Here is a 22,337-nt window from a genome sequence, read left to right as displayed (position 1 = left end):
TAACCTATTCTGTGTATTTCACATATGTGGAATCATACAGTATCTGTTCTTTTGTGTCTCAGTTTTTGCTCCTCTATTCATAATAAATATTGGTCTTCAGTTTTCTTGTATTGTCTGTTTTATTTGTCAGTCAAAGGGGTGCTGATGCAAAGTACCATAAATCTGTTGGCTTTTATAAAGGGTTTTTATTTGGGGTAAAGTCGAAGTTACTTCACTCACCAAAGTCTGTTGCCATGTGTTGGAGCAAGATGGCTGCTGGTTTCTGTGAGGGTTCAGCCTAACTCCTTCCTTTTTAAGGCTCCATGGTCCCAGCTCCTTACATTCTCAGCTGTAGGTTAGCATAAGGCTTTTCTATCTCCCCAGGGCTTGTTTCTTTCTGGGCTTTCTCAGCTGTTCAGTGTTATGGTCTCTTCAGGCAAATGGCTTGGCTCTCTCCCAGGGCTCCAGTGTCCAAAACTCAAACTGTCTCCTCTGTCATTTCATTTTCTCTTTAAGCCCCCACCCACCAAGGGGGTGGGGACTCAACATCTTATTGATGTGGCTGAATGAAAGCCTTAATCATAATTTAATCATGTAAAAGTGAAACCTATGAATTTATCACAATCTAATACGCCCAGAGGAACAGGCCAACTTACAAACACAATCCAGTATCTATTTTTGGAATTCATAAATAATATCAAACTGCTACAGTCTGCATCTGGTTTTGGTATCAGGGTAATTCTGGACTCATTGAATGAGCCGGGAAGTATTCCCTAATATTCTAACTTTTTGGAAGAGTTGTGAAGAACTGATATTAATTCCTCTTTAAACGGTGTTGGAATTCAGCAGTGAAGTCATATGAGCCTGGACTTTTCTTTCTCTTCACTTGCCATAGGTCTACTCATGTTGTCTATTTCTTCTTTGGTCAGTTTTGATAGTTTGTATCTTTCCAGAAATTTGTCCATTCCAACCACGTTATCTAATTTGTTAGTATATACTTGTTCATAGTAATCCCTTGTAATCCTTTTTATTCCTATGGGGGTAATAATGCCCCCTCTTTTATTTCTGAATCTAGTAATTTGAGTTTCTTTCTTTTTTCTTTCTAAATTTAGCTTAAGTTTTGTCAGTGTTGTTGATCCTTCAAAGAACCAGCTTTTGGTTTCATAGCTCTTCTCTATTGTTTGTGTGTTCTCTATTTCATTAATTTCTGCTCTAATATTTAGTTTGCTTTTCTTTTCCAGTATCTTAATGTGGAAGGTTAGGTTACTGGTTTGAGATATTTCTTCTTTCTTAATATAGCAATGTAGCTATAAATATCCTTCTAAGCACTGTGCTAGCTGCATTCTGTAAGTCTTGGTATGTTGTGTCCTCTTTTTCATTTGTCTCAAAGGATTTTCTGAAATTATGTTTGATTTCTTCTTTGAACCATTTGGTATTTGTGAGTGTGCTGTTATTTTCTACATATTTGAGTTTTTCCCCTGCTATTGATTTCTAATTTGATTCCACTGTGGTCAGAGAATTTATTTCTTATTATTTCTAGCCTTCTAAATCTTGGAAGTTTTGTTTTATGGCCTAATACATGGTCTATCCAGAAGAATGTCTCACGTGCACTTAAGAAGAACGTATATTCTATTGCTGTTGGGTGGAATATTATATAGGTGTCTGTTTAGGTGTAGTTAGTGTGTATGAGCTGGACATTAAAGCAATAAAAGTTTACTGTCAGATACCACACAGAGAAGGAATAACCTTCACTAGGGCAGAGGTATTAAAAACCGTATCAACTTTTAAGTCATCTAAAAGTTCAGTTGGATAGACAAGTAGATAACATGGAAAACCAATGCTGGAAATAATAGGAGATATGCTGGATAGGCAGTTAAGGAGTCATGGTTTGAATGCCATTTTCATGCCATGCAGATTGTTGTTTGTTTTGTGCTTCACATACAAACAAACTAGTTTGTGTGCATAGTGATGTACCACTCATGGCATTAACATGGTACAACATCGCCTGAGGCATCAATTTTGCTAAATATGGAAGGGAAAATATTTGCACAAAGGCATTTATGTAAGAATTAGGACGGATAATATGGTGAACCACTGCTGTTCTATAGAACTTTCTGCACTGACAGAAATGTTCTCCATCTGTGCTGTCCAACACGTTGGGCATTAGCCACTTGTGGCTACTGAGCTTTTGAAAGTGTGGCTAGTTCCATGGAAGAACTTTATTTATTTACTTTTAATTACTTTGAATTTTAATTTAATAGCCACATGTGGTTAGTGCTTTCCATATTGGACAGCACAATGCACAATTTTTAAGCTGAAACAAGAAGCTAGAGAGATATTTCAAGTTTGAGGCTCGACTCCTTGTCATATTGGTTTCTCCCCTTCCCATTCTGTCTGCTCCCTGGAATTGCCTTTCTCTCTATGCTGCTCACACTTGGTATAGTGGACAGAATTACTTACATATAATTTCCAATTGAACGATGCAAAAAAAATAGATTTTTTGTAGGACTGTTGGAGGACGTATGTCCAGACTCTTTTTCTTTTCCCTTTGGAATACTTAACACTTCTTTCAGTGGTGGTGGTGGGGGGGGGTTGTCTTCTTTTCAGAGAGCACAACTGGTTTGTACTCAGTATTTCTCTCAGCCCTTTTAGGTGTGAGTGCAGGGAAATGTGACAGCGAGTCAGCACGCTAATCATATTTTACATTTATTTATGCACTGCTTTACAATTCACATGTGGTATCACACTGATCGTTAACACAGCCCTATTTGGTGGATGAGTAAATTGAAGTTTAAAAAGGTTGAACATGTTCCTGAACATGGCAGTTGGTCTTCTAACCAACTTAACCGACAGTGCTTTTATGAAAGAGGAAGGTGAATTCATTCACTCAATCTGTGGTTATTGAGCATCTACTATGTGTCACTCAGTGGTAGGCCCTGGGCTTCAAAGGCAAACACCCAATGTAAAACTCCACTAGCACAAGACCTAATCTGTTTTGCTCACCATTGTGTTCCCAGTAACTATTGCAGCAGATAATGGTCTCAGCTTTGCTCTCCCTGGTCACCTCTCTAAATACCCCCACTATTGTTCTCTATTGCAGCACCCTGTTCTTTTTCTTCATAGCGATTACCATAGTTCGTTTTTTCCAAGTGTCAAGTTTGTTTGGCGTCTGGCTCTCCCCCTCTCCTCTTCCCCAAGGTTTACGCTCCATTGGTGCATCACTGTATCCGCAGTCCCTGTCACAGCGCCTGGCTTATAATAGGAACCCAGTGAATATTTGCTCATTGACTGAGCTCAGGACTTGCCTATTTCTTCTTTCCAAATTAAAGCCCCTTTCTCTGACCTGACAAATTAGGCCACGCCCCGGGTGCCTCGGTAGCCACGCCCCTCCCCGGTCTCTGGGAGGAGAGAGGAGCCCGGCCGTGGCCCCGCCCCTGTCGGGGACGCAAGCGCACGTGACGCGCGCCAGCGCGCGCTGTTTCCGGAAGTCGCCGGCGCCAGCCCCGCGGTCTCCAGCGCTGCAGCCGCCACCTCCACCTTTACCGCCGCGGCTGCAAAGTTCTGGGGCTAAAACGGCTGAGGCGGGTCGGGGCGGGGCCGGGGTTCCGGCCACTCTGCAGAATGGAGATAATCAGGAGCAGTGCGTGTCCTCCCGTGCACCTTCCCGAGTCCCCGCGTTTCCCCCGCGCCGGGTCTGCTAGGCCCGTGCCTAGGACTGGCCTGCTTGGTGGGGCCTGGGCTGAGGCAGCCTCCCAGGGCATTGCCACCTTATCTCCACGCATCCCCCGAGGCCTTGTTCCTCTTCGGCCTGTGCACCCCTCGGGGCCTTGGTCCCTTCTGACTCGCGTACCCGTCGGGGCTTGTCTCCCGTTAGCTCTTGGCCTGAGGAGCCCCCTCGGTGCTCCTTCCCTCTCCCTTGAGGAGCTCGTGGGCAGAAAGCCAAGATCCGGTTCTAAGCCTCTTCTCGGTTTCTCCGCAGATTTTAAGAGTAATCTTCACAAAGTGTACCAGGCCATAGAAGAGGCTGACTTCTTCGCCATTGATGGGGAGTTTTCAGGTATCCCTCCCTTGCAGGCTTGGAGCTAGCACCTTGTATTGCAGAGCCACGACCCCCTCCCCCCAGCACACGCACCTCGCTCTGATTGCAGCCTTGGGCGAGTTGCACGAATGTTAACGTTTCTTCTTACACGTTTCAGAAGCATGGAGAGATACGGTGGGCGGGTTTGTGACTGTTTGTCCTCATAGGGTTTCAAATAGAGATTATGGTATTGGTATTGCTTAGAACAGTTGACAAAGTACTTAGAAAACTTGTGGATTAGGGTCTAGCTTTTGCAGGTGAATGACGGTATTCCTTTATACATTAGTGGGAGGGTTCATTGCCTATCTTTGGAATGTGTGCCTGGGTATAAACCAACTCTTGACAATAAATTGCAAGGTTCGCTCTTTCTTTTTACATTAAGGCTAATTTTTAAATTGTTGAAGTCAATATGAACAGTTGGCTCCCTTTGTTACAGATACTCACTTTCGCTACCCAATTTTGCAGGTTTAAAAAAACTCTTCAGCTCTTTCTAAAGGAATCCATGTTGGGGTAAATATGATCCTTGGTCTAAGCATGCAGTTTCTAGTTGGAGTCAATTCCCTGGGAAGCTGAGAGTTCACCAGAAATAATTTTCTTTTACCCTTGAAATTGTCTTTGTGCGCCAGATGCTATTCCAAACTGTTGACCAAGACTGGTACTCTAACAATAATATCCTGTAGGATTCATTGATGTTTTATTATGCATTGGTTCTTTTGAAAGCAACAAAACATCCAAGCATAGAGATTGTTTTCTTAAATGATTACCATGTTTGAAACTCAGTTTAGACTTCGGAATTGCCCATTCTAAAATTGAAACATTCACATCTCCAAATTTGTCTTTATAGAGTTTCGATTGGTGGGCAATGAAATTAATGTCAACTTTGAAAAAGGGAGATAGGAAGCATTCTAATTATTTTTAATTCATAAGAAAATGAAGTTACAGTTATAGAGGCATTGGATGGTTTACTAATATTTTTACATTAGCATTAATTACGTTAAAACTCTTATTTCTTAAATCCTAGGAATCAGTGATGGACCTTCAGTCACTGCATTAACAAATGGTTTTGATACCCCAGAAGAAAGGTATCAGAAACTTAAAAAGGCAAGAAAATCTTTTTTTTCTTTCCCATGTTGAGCCTCCCAATGTTGAATTATAGAGAAATATAATCATTAAACTTGCACAGTAAAGGTTTCTAAGTATACCACCTCTTTCCAAATCCCAGCATGAAGCGATAGTTTAGTAATACTTAAAAAACAGCAAAAATAACTTTGCTAGAAAATTGGGAGAATGGTTTAGTATTTTTGGTGTTAACTTGATTTCTAGGAAATGCAATGTGGTTGGTTTAGTCGCTTGGAAATCGGCCTAAAGGCTCTGGATGACAGGTAGATAGATGTTTCATTGGGAAAAATTTGTTAGGAAATGTTTATAATATAATGCTTCTGATACATAATCTGTTTTAGTCACAATTATTCTGCCAAAGTCAGTTGAGTGATTAAAAAATCCGACCTGATTGAAAATATGACAAATATGCTCACGATGAATATGCAGCACTGTTTTGATAGATGTTTTATTTCCCTTTTCCAGCATTCCATGGACTTTTTGCTGTTTCAGTTCGGCCTTTGTACTTTTAAATATGACTATGAAGATTCAAAGTAGGTTGTTTTAACAAGCCTCAGGAATTCTTTTGTCATGGCATAATATAAACCCTTAAGTCTCCTTTTATCTTTTATCTTCCCCAGATATATAACGAAGTCATTTAACTTTTACGTTTTTCCGAAACCGTTCAGTAGATCTTCACCAGATGTCAAATTTGTTTGTCAGGTTAGTAGCTTAAATTGAGTTTTTTTCTTTTATGAATTGCTAATAAGGGAGTGTGAAAATGTGGAGTGAGAACTGTATTTAAAATGTAGTTCTGCTACTACTTTGTAACTTTGAGCTTTGGGCATTCTCACTTCTCTGACCTTCAGTTTTAGGATTGTATAAATTAATGACAGTGTTATCTCCCCCTTTCCCTCTGAATGGATTGAGAAATTAGATTTAGGAGTCTGACAGAATTCAGAGCATCAGGTTTGTTATTAATAAAGCTGAATTTGAGAACATGACTTTGCAGTGTTACTCCATTTGGGATTCCTAATATCTTACTCTGGAATTGAACCTACACATTTGGAATTGTAGGCTCCCTCTTACCCTATCCTCCTTGCAGCCATTTCCCAGGGTAGAACTTTATTTTCTGGAAGGGCAGTAAATAGTGAATATCCTGTCCAAAAAGAACCCTGAAAGGGCTAAACCACGTATGCTCAGTTTTTTTTTTTTTTTTTTTTTAAGATTTATTTTATTTATTTCTCTCTCCTTCTCCATCCCCCCTGCCAACCGTTGTCTGCTGTCTTGTGTCCACTTGCTGTGTGTTGTGTCTGCTTGCATTCTTGTCAGCAGCACTGGGAATCTGTGTCTTTTTTTGTTATATCACCTTGCTATGTCAGCTCTCTGTGTACAGCGCCACTCCTTGGCGGCCTGTGCTTTTTTCGTGTGGGGCGGCTCTCCTTGTGGGGCGTTCTCCTTCCCCGTGGGGCTCCCCTATGTGGGGGACACCCCTGCGTTGCATGACACTCCTTGCGCATGGCAGCACTGCGCATGGGCCAGCTCACCACACAGGCCAGGAGGCCCTGGGTTCAAACTCTGGACCTCCTGTGTGGTAGGCGGACACTCTTATCAGTTGAGCCACATCTGCTTCCCTGCTCAGTTCTTTTTACCATACTCACCAATTAGGAAAGAGAGGGTGGAAAGGATTACTGTTTCCTCCTGAGGAGGAGAGGGCCTTTTCTATGGGCGAAGATAGGCATGCAGGGAGGAGAGAATGGTCTCCCCTTAGAACATCCCCTGTAGGGTTGTTGAAACTGACCTGATAGACTCAGTAAATATCGTTTCCCCCTTTCTGCCCTCTTGATTACCTGTTGGAATGGATGGGAGAATATGAATAAATGGTTTGAGTATGTGGGTATGTGGTAAAAGATAGTATTAATCTTCTCTCCCTTTTAACCTCGTGCCCCTAACAACATTAATTCATTTGAGTTTTGCCATCTTCCCCTTCTCTTATACCTAACACGTTCAGAGAAGCCAGGATGGTAGGCTTCTGAGTGATTGAGTCATGTCAAATTCTTTCTGGAATAAGGCAGAATATAAACAAATGAAAATGAGAGTTCCTTGTGTGCCTAGGACAAAAGAGAAAAAGGTAAAGGTAACCTGTGTCTTGGCAGCCAGTTTTCTTTAAATTACTAAATGTTAGTTAATATTTCCTTTACCTTCAATCAGTCAACAGCTACTTACCAATGTTCTTAGTATATTAGGATATTTTACTGAACAGCATTTCTAGGTTTTTCAATAGTAGAAAAATAGGCTCAGTTTGGAAACTTGTGTATAGTTTTTTAGCAGTACACGGAGAGAATTACTTAAAAGGTTCCATGGCCATTGTCAAGGGTAATCAAAGAAAAGCAAATGGTGCCGCCTTAGGGATGATGCTTTATTCTAAAAGATCAACAAAACTATGGTTATTCCAAGAAATGTGTTGGAAACAGATCAGAAGAACCTTACCCATTGTACAAAATCATGGTATCGCTATGCCTGGAACATGCAGTTCTAGTTTTTAACCACCCCTGTAAAAAAAAGAAGATATAATAGACTTGAAGATGGGCCAGAGGTTAATGTATAAAACAGACAAAGGGATAAGGAAGCTGGTTTTTGAGGTATAATAAAAATGCAAGGATTCTGTAGACTGGAAAAACAAATGTAGAGAAAAGATTTCAACTCAGTTTGTAAACTCATGAATTGTATGGATAACGTAAAAGTGTCTTTGGATTTTCTTCCTTTTATTCCCAAATTAAGGCAGTTTTGTTTGTATTTAAAAATTTTATGTCTACAGGAGAATTGAGTCTTATAAGAGAGGTTCTAGAACTAGTCTTGAAAAACTTTTCACACCCTTAACACATACATGGTTTGGGGTAAAACAATGCAAATGTTCTTTGAAAAATTAATATCTGTACATACAGAGGCCCACACATGAAGTGGGAATGGACTGACTGACAACCACACACACAGTCAGGGGAAGGTGAATGTAACAGCAGGCAGAATAGCATCACTTTACATCCTTTTCGTCTCCTCTTCATTTTTCTTCTCTTCCTTTTTTTCTGGCTGGACATCTGTAGTTGAATTCAGGGAAGATAATACATACACGTTTGTGGAAAAAGAAAACTTTACTACTGTATATAGAGTAAAAATATATTCTATATATAGTTGCTTTTCTTGCACCCTCCTCCCCATGCCATGTCTCTCTCCCATTTCACTCCTTTTTTTCTAGCTTTTTATACAAGTGTACATGTACTTACATGTATACTCACTTAACCATAACTTTAGTTTTTACTTTAATAGAAATGGGAGTCTTAGGGAGCGGAGGTGGCTCAAGCAAATCAGCCCTCCCTCCCATATCAAAGGTCCTGGGTTCAGCTCCCGGCAGCCTCCTAAAGAAACAGGGAAGACAAACAGACACAGCAAGTGAAAAGACAACAAGGAGGTGGAGAGAAATAAATAAAATCTTTAAAGAAAAAGAAATGGAGTTCTAATGTTCCTATTTTATATAATTTGCATTTCTCACTCAACAGAATGTCTTTGTATTTCATGGTATGAATATGTGTAATTTATTTAATCAGTCCCTTTTTGGAATTTAGAGGATTTGCGGTGGTTCCCTATTATAAACAACGTATACAATACATCTTTTTGTATGTGTAAGAATATTTTTATATGATAGATTTCCTAGAAGGGGAATTGCTGAGTCATACAGCATGTACATTTAAAATTTGGATGGATGCTTTAAATTATCCTCTTAAATAACTGTGTTCATCTCTTGAATCTTGAAAATGGTACATTTAGGACAAATCAAAGGAAGTGGACAGTAAACAATAAATAGATTTTGTTGGTTCAAAGGATGCTTTGAGTAGAAAATATATGTAGTTTAAAGAATGGAATAGATGAATCTATGACTGGATTTTTAATGAGATAAAGGAAATTAGAATGTTTGGGCATCTAGTGACAGGGAAGGACAAAAATTCCTTTCCATAGTTCAGCCTTTGATGCCTCTGTCAGACATGGAATGTTGACAGGCATATAAGAACACTCAAGCATGGCAGACAGAATGTCTTTCCTCTGCAGGATAAAAAAGTAAGAAGCAGGGAAAAAGCTTGTTTGAAACCATAGAAAACCTGTACACGATGGAAAATGATTTGCATGTACCCATGTTTGTGTCTATCTGTGGTACTATTGTCTTTTTCTATCCCATCATGCTTTAAAAAGGATTTGTGTTGACTAATAAAGATACATGCAGTATTTTTGCCTTTTAACATACAATTAAATAAGGAAGTGAGAAATTGGGAGGAAAGATAAATGACTTTATGATTACTATGGTATGATTAGAGCACAAAATTTGTGCCAAATAATGTCTTAACTACTGTCTTTGAGCTTCCTAGTAGCTAAGAACAGGGGGAAACATGCCATCAGTTCTGCGTTCATAGGATTAAAACCAGAGCTCAGCAGAAACATAGGTTTTTCCGGAACAGAGGCCTCAGAACATTTCTCCTTGCTTTTCATAAAGCAATCAATATAGAAAACTTTGTCTTCAGCCTTCAGTTTCCTGAAGTGAATTCAGTGAGTTTAATGTGACTGTTTGGTACCGTATCCCTCTATCCAAACTGATGGTATGTTGTCAAAGTACATTCGGTAGAGATAGTTCTATGAGGGACCAAAATAAAATGATTAAGATACAGAGATCTCTGACTTAACCCAAGTATAAAGTTAGGCTAGCTAAGAGTGATTTTTCCATTTGGGTAAGAACTTCATGATGTTTGCTAAACTTGTGTACGACTTGTGTTTATTTACTTAATATTTGTATGTAAGTCTTGTGTATTTTGGTTCATCCTAAGGTATTCATGAAATCATAAATATGTTTGCTTAGTAAGGATTGTCATTGGAAACTTCTATTTTGCTCTTGAATATAGAAACATCCAAGCAAGATTAGGGCTTTTCAAAATCTAATTTGAGGTACATATTGATGTCGGGGTTGAGATAATATAAATATGTATATTTTATAGTTTTCCTAGTCAGTCTAGCAATTAGATTTTTCCCCCTGCCTGTTGGGAGCATTTCTGTTCACGTAGTGGATTTCTCTTAAGTATTGTGAAACAAAGGATTTTTGTTTTACAAACTATAAAGGAGACAAGTCCAGCTAATTTGAATAGAGTAATGGGTCATTTAGTAGACTTGGAGTAGAATTCCCTTGTCCTCTGACCTTTGGCACGCATGTTCCTTGTTTCTTTTTACTTGTCTGAGATATTGTTCTGGTTCTTTCACATACCTGCCACTAAGATGACCAAAATATTTGCTTTCTGTTTACTCTTGTTTCAGAGCTCAAGCATTGACTTTCTAGCAAGCCAAGGATTTGATTTTAATAAAGTTTTTCGCAATGGTAAGATTTTGTGTATAACTTAGATGAGCTTATAAATATTCAAAATGTCCTGAGGCAGTAAATCTGGATTTGATTGAGAATTATAGTTTTGTGTCAGCTATCTGATAAGGAGAGAATCTCAGTGTTCCGGTATATCACATACAGCCATAAAACTTTATAAACTCTAGTATTGACCCACTGAATGTCGTTTTTCTGCTGCTGGTATGACAGTCAGCTACCTGGCCCTCCTGTGGGGAATTCGTCTCTTTTCTTTCATTGTGACAAGTGGTAATTTTTAAAGTAGCTGTATTCCTGTAATACTGTAATGAAAACCCTTTTTCCAGTTGGTAGTTTATCTTATAGTTGGAGATGGTTTCTCATGGAAGCAAAATGTCTCCATAGTCAGCATAACTGAGAAAAGGGACTGTGTCTCATTCATTTTCACATCCCTCATGCCTGGCATGATTCCTGTTATGTATCAGGGAGGTGCCCATTGATGATTTGATGAATGAATGGGTAGATGAATACTGGACATTAGAGCACACCAGAATGGTTTTTGTACCTCCATTCATTTATTTCCTGAAGGTGTTTGTGAAAGCCTCCTGTTTTTTCCTGTGGTATTAAACATGTGCTGCTATAAGGTAATTACCTTTTTAAAATAAATAAATTTTCAGTAGCCACTTATATTTTAATTATATCCATAAATTCTATTCTTTTCCATGGTGGTGAGGAAGGAGGTTTTTCTAAACAAATGTCTTGGAATGGAGATGTCAAATGAATTCTCCTTCCCTGTGCCTGATCTCTTTGGGAGGTCTTTAGAACCTGTGCCACATTATTTTATAATTGCTTCATGGGTGCTGCATCTTTTTAGTGATGAATTTGATTTTTGGAAATAGGAAAAAATAAATGGAGCCAAATTGCTAAATATAGTGGGTGAACCAGCTTTGTAAGGCAGTTTGGATATTACACAGTAGTTTTTCCCCATTTGGCTCATACTTGACTCTGAAAGCCATTATAAAATAGTAGAAGTTCCACATGTATTTAGAGCATTATATTGGAATAGGTGTAAAAATCTCCTGAAGTAACCACTTTAGCCAGTACTTATATGGGCGTATAATTTCTAGACTGCTGGTTTATTTTCCTAAAAGAAGAGCAATATCCAAATTGGAACTTACCTCATTACTGTTTTATAGTCAGACCTTGGAATGCTCTAGTCACCAACAGAGTTGGGAGTCTCAGGCCATCCGTTATTACCAAGACTCTCATCCCCACACTGCTGCTGATATTTTATCAATTTGGTCTGGGCCCTTGTTTTTCTTCTTACCACATCTTTCTGTCGGACTCTGAATGTTGCGCCTTTTCTTCTGGTGGTCTTCTCTGAAGGTCCTTTGGCTTCCTTGTCTGAAGTGGAGCCAGGTGGCTCCTCTTGTTATCTTCCCCCCTGCAGCTGCTCCAGTGCAGGTGGTTTTACCTCTTATCCTGGCCAGGTGGTGGTAGGTATCCTCCTTGTTTCCGAATGTCCCCTTCAAATAATTGAATATCCTCCCTTTCAAGAGCGTTGGTTATTCTCAGGGCTGTCGTCTAGCTCCTACCACCCCTCTTTTTGCTGACTTGATGGCCATGGCCTTGGATCCACTGACAGCCTTGGCTGTGGCTCATGGTCTTTCTCTCCTCTCCTGCTTCTCTCCTCATTCTGGGCGACTTCAGCATGCCTAAGATGACCAACCGCTGCTCTGTCTCCTATTTCTTCCCGTAGCCATCTACATGGTAATGTCATGGATCCTTTCACCAAAAACTGCACCCATGTGTCACATTTCTCTTTTTGACAGCATTTCCTCTTGTACCTCATTTCAGTAGTCTATTGACCGCCACTGTTTTTTCCCTATCTGGTCCCTTTCTTTTCCTTCTTTCCTTCTCATCCACATGCTCTCTTACTTCCCTTGCCTCTCCCTCTTGTTCTTACCTAGCAAGTCCCAAGCCCTGGTCGAATCTTAACATCTACTGTTTATGAGCATCTAAATACTATGGGAAAACCTATCACTTCTGAGCTAATTTGTCACTTTACATTTATGGCCACAAACTTCAAATAAACAATCGTGCTCCGACATCCTACTTTAAGATGACTCTATTTTTATCACCTTTTTCTTCAAACTTCCACCCTAGCTGAAGACCATGTCTCAGTGCAAATAGAAGTCATCAGGGAAGAACGACTTTGTAGTCTCACTGTCAGATCCAAAAGTCTACCCTAACTAACTCTGAGCTGAGATTTCATTTCTTCCATTGTGAACATAGGCAGAAACCACAGCAGATTAGCAGCACCTGGGACTCAGTCATCAGTAGAAATCCCAGGGATCTTTAAATTACATTTCAGTTGTTCCAGAGGTCTCAAATATCATTTGTGTTCATCAGTGTTTTGAAATTGTTGTAGTTATTTTACCTGCCACCAGATCTTGTTATTTCACATGCTAACCAAGAAGAAACTGATACACTGTATGGCTGTATCACGTTATTCTTAAGAAGTGTTTTTCTAATTATTTCCATATAATTATCTTCTTTTATAATCTTATATATTCTTTTTTTCTGGCATTTAAAAACATTCTGAGAGAGGGTCTGTAAACTTCACCAGGCTGCCAAGGGATTTGTGGCACACAAATGCTTGCCTGCAGGAATATCTCTGTCTTCAAATAACTCAAACCAAACAAAAACCAAACCCCTCACTTGATTCCACATCCCTTTACTCTTTTGGCTCCATGGTGTTCCCACTCAGAGCCAAGCATTTTGAACAAGTTGTCTTCTTGCACTGTGTTTTCTTCATCCCAGTTTTCTCCTCATCCCACTATTGCTGGTACTGGCCATGACCTCAGATCCAGCGGGCACCTCTTTTCCCTAGTCTCACGCCATCTTTTGGCAGTATTTGACCTCGTTCATGACTCCCTTCTGCCTCAGACGCCCTCCTCCTGGCTTCTAGAACACGCCATTCTCCTTGTTTTCCTCCTATTTCACACTTTTTAAAACTTTTGTTTTTATTGTGGTGTTTTATGTATTTTTATATAAAACATGTAAACACATTTTACTATTTTTTTTTTAAAGATTTATTTTTTTTAAATTTATTTAATTCCCCTCCCCTCCCCCGGTTTTCTGTTTTCTGTGTCTTTTTGCTGCGTCTTGTTTTTTTTGTCCGCTTCTGTTGTCGTCAGCGGCATGGGAAGTGTGGGCGGCGCCATTCCTCGGCAGACTGCTCCCTCCTTTGCGCTGGACGGCTCTCCTTATGGGTGCACTCCTTGCGCGTGGGCCTCCCCTACGCGGGGGACACCCCTGCGTGGCAGGGCACTCCTTGCGCGCATCAGCACTGCGCATGGGCCAGCTCCACACGGGTCAAGGAGGCCCGGGACTTAAACTGCGGGCCTCCCATGTGGTAGACGGACGCCCTAACCACTGGGCCAAAGTCCGTTTCCCACATTTTACTATTTTTAAGTGTACCTTTTAGTGGCATTAATTACATTCACAGTGGTTTGACTAACATCCCCACTGTTTGCTCTCAAGGCTTTTTTATCACCTAAATCAGAAACTCTGTGCCCACTAAGCAGCAGCTCCCCATTCTTCCCTCCTCACCAGCCCCTGGTAACCTCTAATCTACCTTTTGTCTATGTGTTTGCTTATTCTGGATATTTCATCTAAGTGAAATCTTCCTTTTTTTGTCCTCTGGTGTCTTGCTTATTTCACTGAGCATGTTTTCAAGGTTCTTCCATGTTGTAGCAGGTATCAGAACGTCATGCTTTTTTATGGCTGAATGATATTCCATTGTTTGTTTACACTATATTTTGTTTATCCATTCATCTGTCAGTGGACACTTGAATGTTTCCACCTTTTAGTGATCTCGAATAATGCTGCTATGAACATTGATATACAGGTGTATTTTTTAACTCTCTTAAATAATTTAGGGTATATACCTAGAATTGCTGGGTCATATAATAATTCTATTGAGGAATGGCCAAACTGTTTTCCCTGGTGGCCACATAATTTTACATTCCTATTAGCAGTGCATGAGAGTTTCATTTATGTTGAACATGTTTTTCATGTGCGTATTGGCCATTTGTATTATCTTTGGAGATATGTCTGTTCAAGTCCTTTGCCCATTTTTTAATTAGGTTGACTTTTCATTGTTTAATTGTAGTTATTTATATATTCTGGATATTTTTAAACCCTTATGAGATAAATGATTTGCAACTTTATTCTCCCTTTCTTCAGGTTGTCTTTTTTGTTTTTCCTTGAGGCCTCGTGTTGTTACTTTATTGTAGGATGTCTTTTTGCTTTTTTGATAATGTTCTTCGCTGCACAAAACTCAATTTTGAAGAAGTCTAATTTGTCTACTTTTTCTTGTGTTGCTCATACTTTCAATGTAAAGCTCAAGAATCCGTTGTCTAATACAAGTTCCTGACAATTTTCCCTTATGCATTCTTCTAAGAATTTTATGGTTTTAGCTCTTATAATTAGGTCATTGGTCCCTTTTGAGTGTGAGGTAGGTGTCCCTGCCTCACTGTGGACTCCCCAGTATCCTGATTAGCTCTTTTTTGTCTGGCAAGCTTTCTTTTTTAAAATCAATTTTATTGATATATACTTACAGAGAATATCTAGCCAGCTTTTTAAAAAATACATTTATTTATTTCTCCTCCTGCCCCCTCCCCCCTGTCCTGCTCTCTGTGTCCATTCTCTGTGTGTTCTTCTGTGTCTGCTTGTCTTTAGGCAGCACCAGGAACTGATTCTGGGGCCTTCAGGAGTGGAAGAGAGGTACTCAGTCTCTTGCACCACCTCAGCTTCCTGTCTTCTGCATCTCTTATTATCTCTCCTCTGTGTCTCTTTTTTTTTTTTTTTACAGATTTATTTTTCATTTATTTCTCTTCCCACACCCCATTGTCTGCTCTCCGTGTCCATTCGCTGTGTGTTCTTCTGTGTCCATTTGGATTCTTGTCAGCAGCACCAGGAATCTGTGTCTCTCTTTGTTGAGTCATCTTGCTGCGTCAGCTCTCCATGTATGTGGCACCACCCTGGGCAGGCTGCACTTTTTTCACTCTGGGTGGCTCTCCTTACGTGAAGCACTCCTTGCGCATGGGGCTCCCCTATGGGGGGGGACACTCCTGCGTGGCAGGGCACTCCTTGCGCGCATCAGCTCTATGAGTGGGCCAGCTCACCACACAGGTCAGGAGGTCTTGGATTTGAACCCTGGACCTCCCATGTGGTAGGCGGACGCTCTACCCATTGAGCCAAATCCGCTTCCCTGTGTCTCTTTGTTGTGTCATCTTGCTGCACCAGCTCTCCACTTGGGCCAGCTTGCCACACAGGCCGGCATTCCTGTGTGGGCCAGCGCTCTGAACCCTGGACCTCCCATATGGTAGATAGGAGCCCAGTTGCTTGAGCCACATCCGCTTCCCGTTAGCTGGCTTTTATTATTACTTTCCCTAGTTGGTCTCAGACATTCCATAGCTTTATTATTTCTTTTGTTAACTTTTTATTTTGAAATAATTACAGACTTAGAGAAATATTGTAAAATATCACAAAGAATTCTTGTATAGCTTTCTTCCAATTCCCCACATGTTAACATTGTTACTGCATTTATTTTGTCATCCTTTTTCTTTCTTTACACACATATATCACACATTATTTTTTTCCTTCACCATTTTAGAGACATGCAGACATGTATCCCTCCCTTAACCTTAACTGCTTCAGTGTATGTTTCCTAAAAATAAGGACATTCTTTTATATAACCACAATACAATCACCCAAATTAGGAAATTGACATTGCCACAATACTGTTGTCTAATTTACAAACCTTATCTAAGTTTTGTCATTTATAGCAAAAGAAAATTTTTTTCATGGTCTAGATTCAATCTAGTATCACATATTGCATTTAATTGTCATATCTCTTTACTCTTTAAATCTAGAACAGTTTCTCCGTCTGTCTTGGTCTTTTGAACAGTGCAGGTCAGTTATCTTGTAGAATGCTCCTCAATTTGAACTTGTCTTATATTTCTGCTGGCAAATCTAAATGCATTTATTCCTTTTTAGCAGGGATACCACAGAAGTGAACCTGTGTCCTCAGGCTTATTATCAAGAGGTGCATAGTGCCTATTTGTCCTATCTCTGGTGATGTTAACTTCACTTTTTTCACCCATTAGTTTTATCAACCACTGGTGATTCTTGCTTGAGACAGGTATTATTTTTGCCAAATGGTGATTTTCTAATTCCGTCATTCTTTATGCAGAGTTAGTGTCCTGTATCTTATAATGCCACTCATAACCTGATGATAGGTAAATTTATATCTCAGTATATTTTATATCTTCCTGAGCTAGACTCATATATGTGCAAGTCTTAATATATACATACCCTTAGATGATTTAATATTTCAGGAAGGTAGCTTTGATTTCTACCCCTTGGGGTCCAAAATGGTTCTTCTCCATTTTCCCACCTTAGTATATTGCCCTACCATATCTTCCCATTGCTTAAACCAAAAGCAGTATGTCAGTTTTTACTCTGCCCTTCCATTTATCCCTTACCTCCAGCAAATTCTATCTTTCCCATCTGCAAAATCACTCTATCTACAATTAATTGGATGAGATTTTTCTCATTGCTGATAGCAATCTCCTTTGTTAATTATAGAAGTAATCAACTATAGATGCAGTCAATTGACTGATGATTTAAATCCACTGAATAACTTCAATAACAATCAGGCCAGTACTTGCTTGACCAAACAATTGGATACCATAACCTAGCCAAGTTGACATGTGAAATTAACCTACACCATCCACTCCTTGTGAACTTGACACCCATACACATCTCCCTAAACCATATTTAATCTCAAAGAACACAGTCATACTTTTGCCTGTCATAATTCAGTTGTCCCATGTATAATTGGAAACATACTAATCCTTTCCACAGAAGCAGTTTCAAGTCCTTGGGTAATATTTACTCTTAAATTTGATATTCTGCAACTTAAGTATTATGACATAAAGTTAATACAACTTACGTATATGTTAAGGAATTATAATTAGCTTCTATTCCATTCCATATGCCCTTTACCCTCAGCAAGTACCTCAGGTGGCTTTGCCTGGCCGGATGACCCATACCTCCATTCCTGAAGGGTCTTGGCCATTGATTGTCCTTCCTGGATTGGGTTGTTGCAGTTTTCCATTGACTTTAATCACAGGGCATGGTAGTGATAAGAGATGCTGTAAGGGATTTCTTGTATTCCAGGCAAATTTCTTTATCTCCATTGTGTAGTAGCAGTCCTAGTTCCCCTTGATAGTCAGAATCAGCCACCCCAGCTGGTACAGAAATTCCCTTCCTTGCTTACTGATTCAGAGGCACGAGGAATCCAAAGTGGCCAGGTGACAGTCTTAAATTCCAGTTCAAAGGAATAATTGTTGTGTCTCCTGATGGCAGCACTCCTCCTGTAGACTAGCAGAGCATAAAGTCCCAAGGACAGAATGTGCATTTTTTTCTGGTTGATCCATTCTTTTGTTCTGTCAATCCAGTTGCTGCAGGATGATGGTGAAGGTGGTAAGACCAGTGAATTCCATGAGCATGTGCCCATTCCTGTACTTCATTTGCTGTGAAATAGGTTCTTTGATCAGAAGCAGTGCTGTGTAGAATTCCATGGTGGTGGTAAGGCATTCTACAAGACCATGCATGGTAGTTTTGAAAGAAGCATTGTGTGCAGGGAAGGCAAATTCATATCCAGAGTTATGTGTCTATTCCATTAAGAACCAGATGCTGCTCCTTCAATGATGGAAGTGGTCCAAAGTAATCTACCTGCCACTAGGTTGCAGGCTGATCACCTTGGGAAATGGTGACGTACCAGGGACTGAGTGTCGGTCTCTGCTGCTGGCAGATTGGGCACTCAACAGTGGCTGTAGCCAGATTGGCTTTGGTGAGTGGAAAACTCCACATTGCTAAGCCTGTATGGAACCTCTATCCTTACCACCATGGCAATTTGTTCATAAGCCCATTGGACAATGACAGTAGTGGCTGGGGAAAGAGGCTGATGACTGGTGTCCACAGAATGGGTCATCCTGTCTACTTGATATTAAAATCCTCTTCTTTGGAAGTCACCCTCTGGTGAGCATTCACCTTGGATGCAGGTATTTCCATGTTTTTTGCCCATTCAGTAATGTCTGTCCATATCCTTGCCATTGCCATAGATTAAGCCAGGGTCACAAATTATGGCCCACTGCTGACTGCCTGCTTTTGTAAATAAAGTTTCACTGGAACATAGCCACAGCCATTCCTTTACTCCTTGTGTATGACTGCTTTTCTGCCAGAGCAGCAGAGTTGTACAGAGACCCCCACCCCCCATAGCCTGCAAAGCCTACAAGCCTAAAACTTACTGTTTAGCCCTTTAAGAAAAAGTTTGCTGACCTCTGATCTAAACTCTCATTTCTTGCATGGACAATTAAAGTGGACAGTTGCTTCCAACTGATCTCCCTACTTCTACACTCACAATCAAATGATTTTTTAAAAACATGAATCAGAAAACATAATTATCTTGCTTAAAAGCTTCTAATGGCATCCCATTGCTCTGGGAAAAAACTAAACTCCTCACCATGGCTTATAAGGGCCAAGATAATCTTCTACTCTCTCTCCAACCAGATGATGTATCGTTATCTTGCTCAACTATGTTTCTGGAACAGTCCAAGCCATTTCCATCCCCCAGGCATGCCTGAAATGCTCTCCTTGAGTCTTTGCATAACTGATTTATTAGTGTCCTTTGGATCTCCTTCACAGAGGATTTTTCTGATTGTTCTGCCTAAAGTAATTACCTTCACTGCTGAGCAGAATGCATCTGCTTGTTTACTGTTGGATCCCCAGTATCTAAAACAGTGCTTGGTGCAGAAGAAGTGCCAAAAAATATTTATTGAAAATAGAATGAATGAATGAATGAATGAATGAACAAAAATATTTCAAAATCACTTGCCTTTCCTTTTGATTTTTTGAGATGTAGTTAAATATGGTAAATCTTTCTTGTGTATTTTAGTCTCTTTGGCTTGTTAAAAACTTTGAATTTTGTATTAAACAATTACCTTTGCTAATGCATTCTTTTAAAAATTATGTTTAGGAATTCCATATTTAAATCAGGAAGAAGAACGACAACTGAGAGAGCAGTATGATGAAAAACGTTTACAATCCAATGGTGCAGGATCTCTATCATATGTATCTCCCAACGCTTCAAAATGTCCTGTTACGATTCCGGAGGATCAAAAGAAGTTTATTGACCTAGTGGTGTAAGTTTCTACACTGAAAGCAAGTGCACTTGGTGTAATATCAGTGTTGGGCAGGGCTGATATTTGTGACTCAGCACTACACAGGTGTGAAGTTTTGGGTGACAGGTTTTTTGCTTTGTTTTTTTAAGGATTTTATTTATTTATTCATTCCCCCTCCACCTTGTTGTTTGTGCTCTCTGTCTGCTCTCTGTGTCTGTTCCTTGTATGCTTGTCTTCTTTTTAGAAAGCACTGGGAATCGAACCTGAGACCTCCCATATGGGAGGGAGGTGCCCAATTGTTTGAGCCATCTTTGCTCCCTGCTTGTTTTGTCTCCCATTGTGTTTCCTCGTTGCATTTCTTTGTTGCGTCAGCTCACTGTCTTGCTCATCTTCTTTAGGAGTCACTGGGAACCAAACCTGGGACCTCCCATGTGGTAGGCAGGCACCCAACTGCTTGAGCCATACCACATCCACTTCTGGTGACAGGTTTTAATTGTGGCATATCTGGATCTCTGTAACAACAGACACACTGTAAATAGAGGCCTGCATGCAGTCATTAGACTGTCAGCCTGGCACTAGGCGGGAGGAGGCTCTTTCTGCAAATTGGCAGACCTACATGGACCAAGGGCCTAAGAGCGACCACCTGGCATCCCTGAAGGCAGGGAATACAAGAGACCCACTTGGACTGTAGTACAACCTTGATTTTTCTCTTCTAGTGAAGTTTAGTGATCAGTATGACTGCTTTACTAGAAAAGTTCAATTTTCAGAAAAGGCTGAATATGAAAATCACAATTTAAAACCAAAAGCCAGTCTTTTTCTTGTTATACACTCACAAAAATATCTTGCATTGATGAATCCTTGAAACACTCGCTAATTCATTAATTACAACAACAAAATGAAGAGGTTGCCACAAGAGTTTTTCTTTAAGCCTTTGAACTAAAAATTTACAGCATGATTTGGTAAAATTCCCTTTTCATATGTCCTTATATTTAGACTGTTTTTGAGTATAATTGTTCTTTTGGCTGATGACTTCATTCTTTAAAGGTACCAATGATTATGATCTTATTCTAATTCCTCAGAGAGAAAATAGAAGATTTATTGCAAAGTGAAGGCAACAAGAACTTGGTCTTAGAGCCATGTACGGGGTTAGTAGACCTGAACATATTCACATCTTTTTTGTAATGGTAGATGATTTCTGGCATGTGCTGCATTTGGTCCTTTAAAAGCACCTTTATAAATAGTCTTTTTATGCCTGATGTGTTCCCAAGCTTTAAGCTCTAACTTTAGCATTAACGTAGTGGGGATGATTGTTAGGTTGATACACTGAATAAATGCTGCATCCTTGACCTAGAGGGGAGGAAACTGTTGCGCATCTTTGACTTTAAGTTACACTGAAGAGTGACATAATTAATTTAGCCTTGAGGAGTGTAATATTAGAAGACCTCAGAAGAGAAGGATTTACTGTTAGACTACTTCTGTTCTAATTTCTCATAGCAGGAAAATAGTGTCTCAAAGAGTCAGTAACTTGAACTTCTTTCTTTCCTTTCACTTGGTGATTAGCTTTACAGAAGTGTTTTGATGCATCTGTGTACTTTTAAATTCTCTTTATTCAGCTGCAGGAAGTAATATTTTGATTAGATAAGAACTTTTACTTCTTCTATGAAAGCAATCTAATAATTTTAAAGAAAATCTTGATGAAGACAGGCTTTGAGGAACCCTCTCACCTCAAATACCCTGCCTACTTTTATGTTTGCATATTACCTGTCAGTTCTAGTCACATATCTTTTTAAAACTAAATATCCCCTAGATATTACAACTAATTGCAATGTGGCATTCTGGATTGTATCCTGGAGCAGAAAATGTACATTATTGAAAAGACTGTTGAAAAATGAATAAAGCTGGGAATTTAGTTCATAGTATTGTACCAAGGTTAATTTATTAGCTTTGATGAATGTTCTATGGTGTTGTAAGATGTTACAGAAGGAGCACTTGGGGGAAGGGTATATGGGAAGTCTATACTATTTTTTAAACCACTTTCTCTGACTCATAATCTCAAATTTATAAAAATGTGCACATTCTTCTTTTGATTTTCAGAAAATTCCAGTAAATGATCAAATAATTTACTTTTCTTATATATGCTTATTTTATTATAATGCTATACAGATTCTAGGTCAAAAATTGACTCCAATTATATTTAGATTATAGAGAAATGTTTATTACAGTATTTGCAATGGTGAAATATTACAAATTGAATGCCTATCAATAGGGAATAGATTAAATGAATTTTAGTAAATTACATGATATAAGATTATTGATAAGGAAACATGTTCACAATACATAATAAAGAAGAAGCTTACAAAACAAAACAAAAAAAACCTAAATATCTTTCCCAACCAGTACATAGTCAGTTAGGATTTTCTTATAATGAGCCAAAATAATATCTGTCTTTTGTTTTTATAGTTTCCAAAGAAAGCTGATTTATCAGACTTTGAGCTGGAAGTAAGTGTTTATATCATATGTGAAAGCTCTGTGAAATATA

The 22,337-nt window shown here is 39.4% G+C and overlaps 1 protein-coding gene across 1 annotated transcript in view; it reads left to right on the top strand.

The window, feature by feature from the left end:
- Positions 1 to 3,426: 3,426 nt before the first annotated feature.
- PARN (poly(A)-specific ribonuclease) overlaps positions 3,427 to 22,337 on the top strand; it is a 154,193-nt gene continuing 135,282 nt past the window's right edge. Inside the window, exons 1-9 of the mRNA XM_058286231.2 lie at positions 3,427 to 3,619; positions 3,959 to 4,036; positions 5,079 to 5,158; positions 5,642 to 5,709; positions 5,797 to 5,878; positions 10,505 to 10,565; positions 19,654 to 19,819; positions 20,878 to 20,943; positions 22,259 to 22,297. Of these exons, the coding sequence (XP_058142214.1) occupies positions 3,601 to 3,619; positions 3,959 to 4,036; positions 5,079 to 5,158; positions 5,642 to 5,709; positions 5,797 to 5,878; positions 10,505 to 10,565; positions 19,654 to 19,819; positions 20,878 to 20,943; positions 22,259 to 22,297 (659 nt within the window). The 5' untranslated portion in view covers positions 3,427 to 3,600. The remainder of the gene's footprint in view (positions 3,620 to 3,958; positions 4,037 to 5,078; positions 5,159 to 5,641; positions 5,710 to 5,796; positions 5,879 to 10,504; positions 10,566 to 19,653; positions 19,820 to 20,877; positions 20,944 to 22,258; positions 22,298 to 22,337) is intronic.

The sequence above is a fragment of the Dasypus novemcinctus genome, chromosome 23 (assembly GCF_030445035.2).
Source record: "Dasypus novemcinctus isolate mDasNov1 chromosome 23, mDasNov1.1.hap2, whole genome shotgun sequence".
Taxonomy (NCBI): Eukaryota; Metazoa; Chordata; class Mammalia; order Cingulata; family Dasypodidae; genus Dasypus; species Dasypus novemcinctus.
The sequence above is the reverse complement of the archived record's forward strand: the minus strand, read 5'-3'. Positions and strand labels throughout refer to the sequence as shown.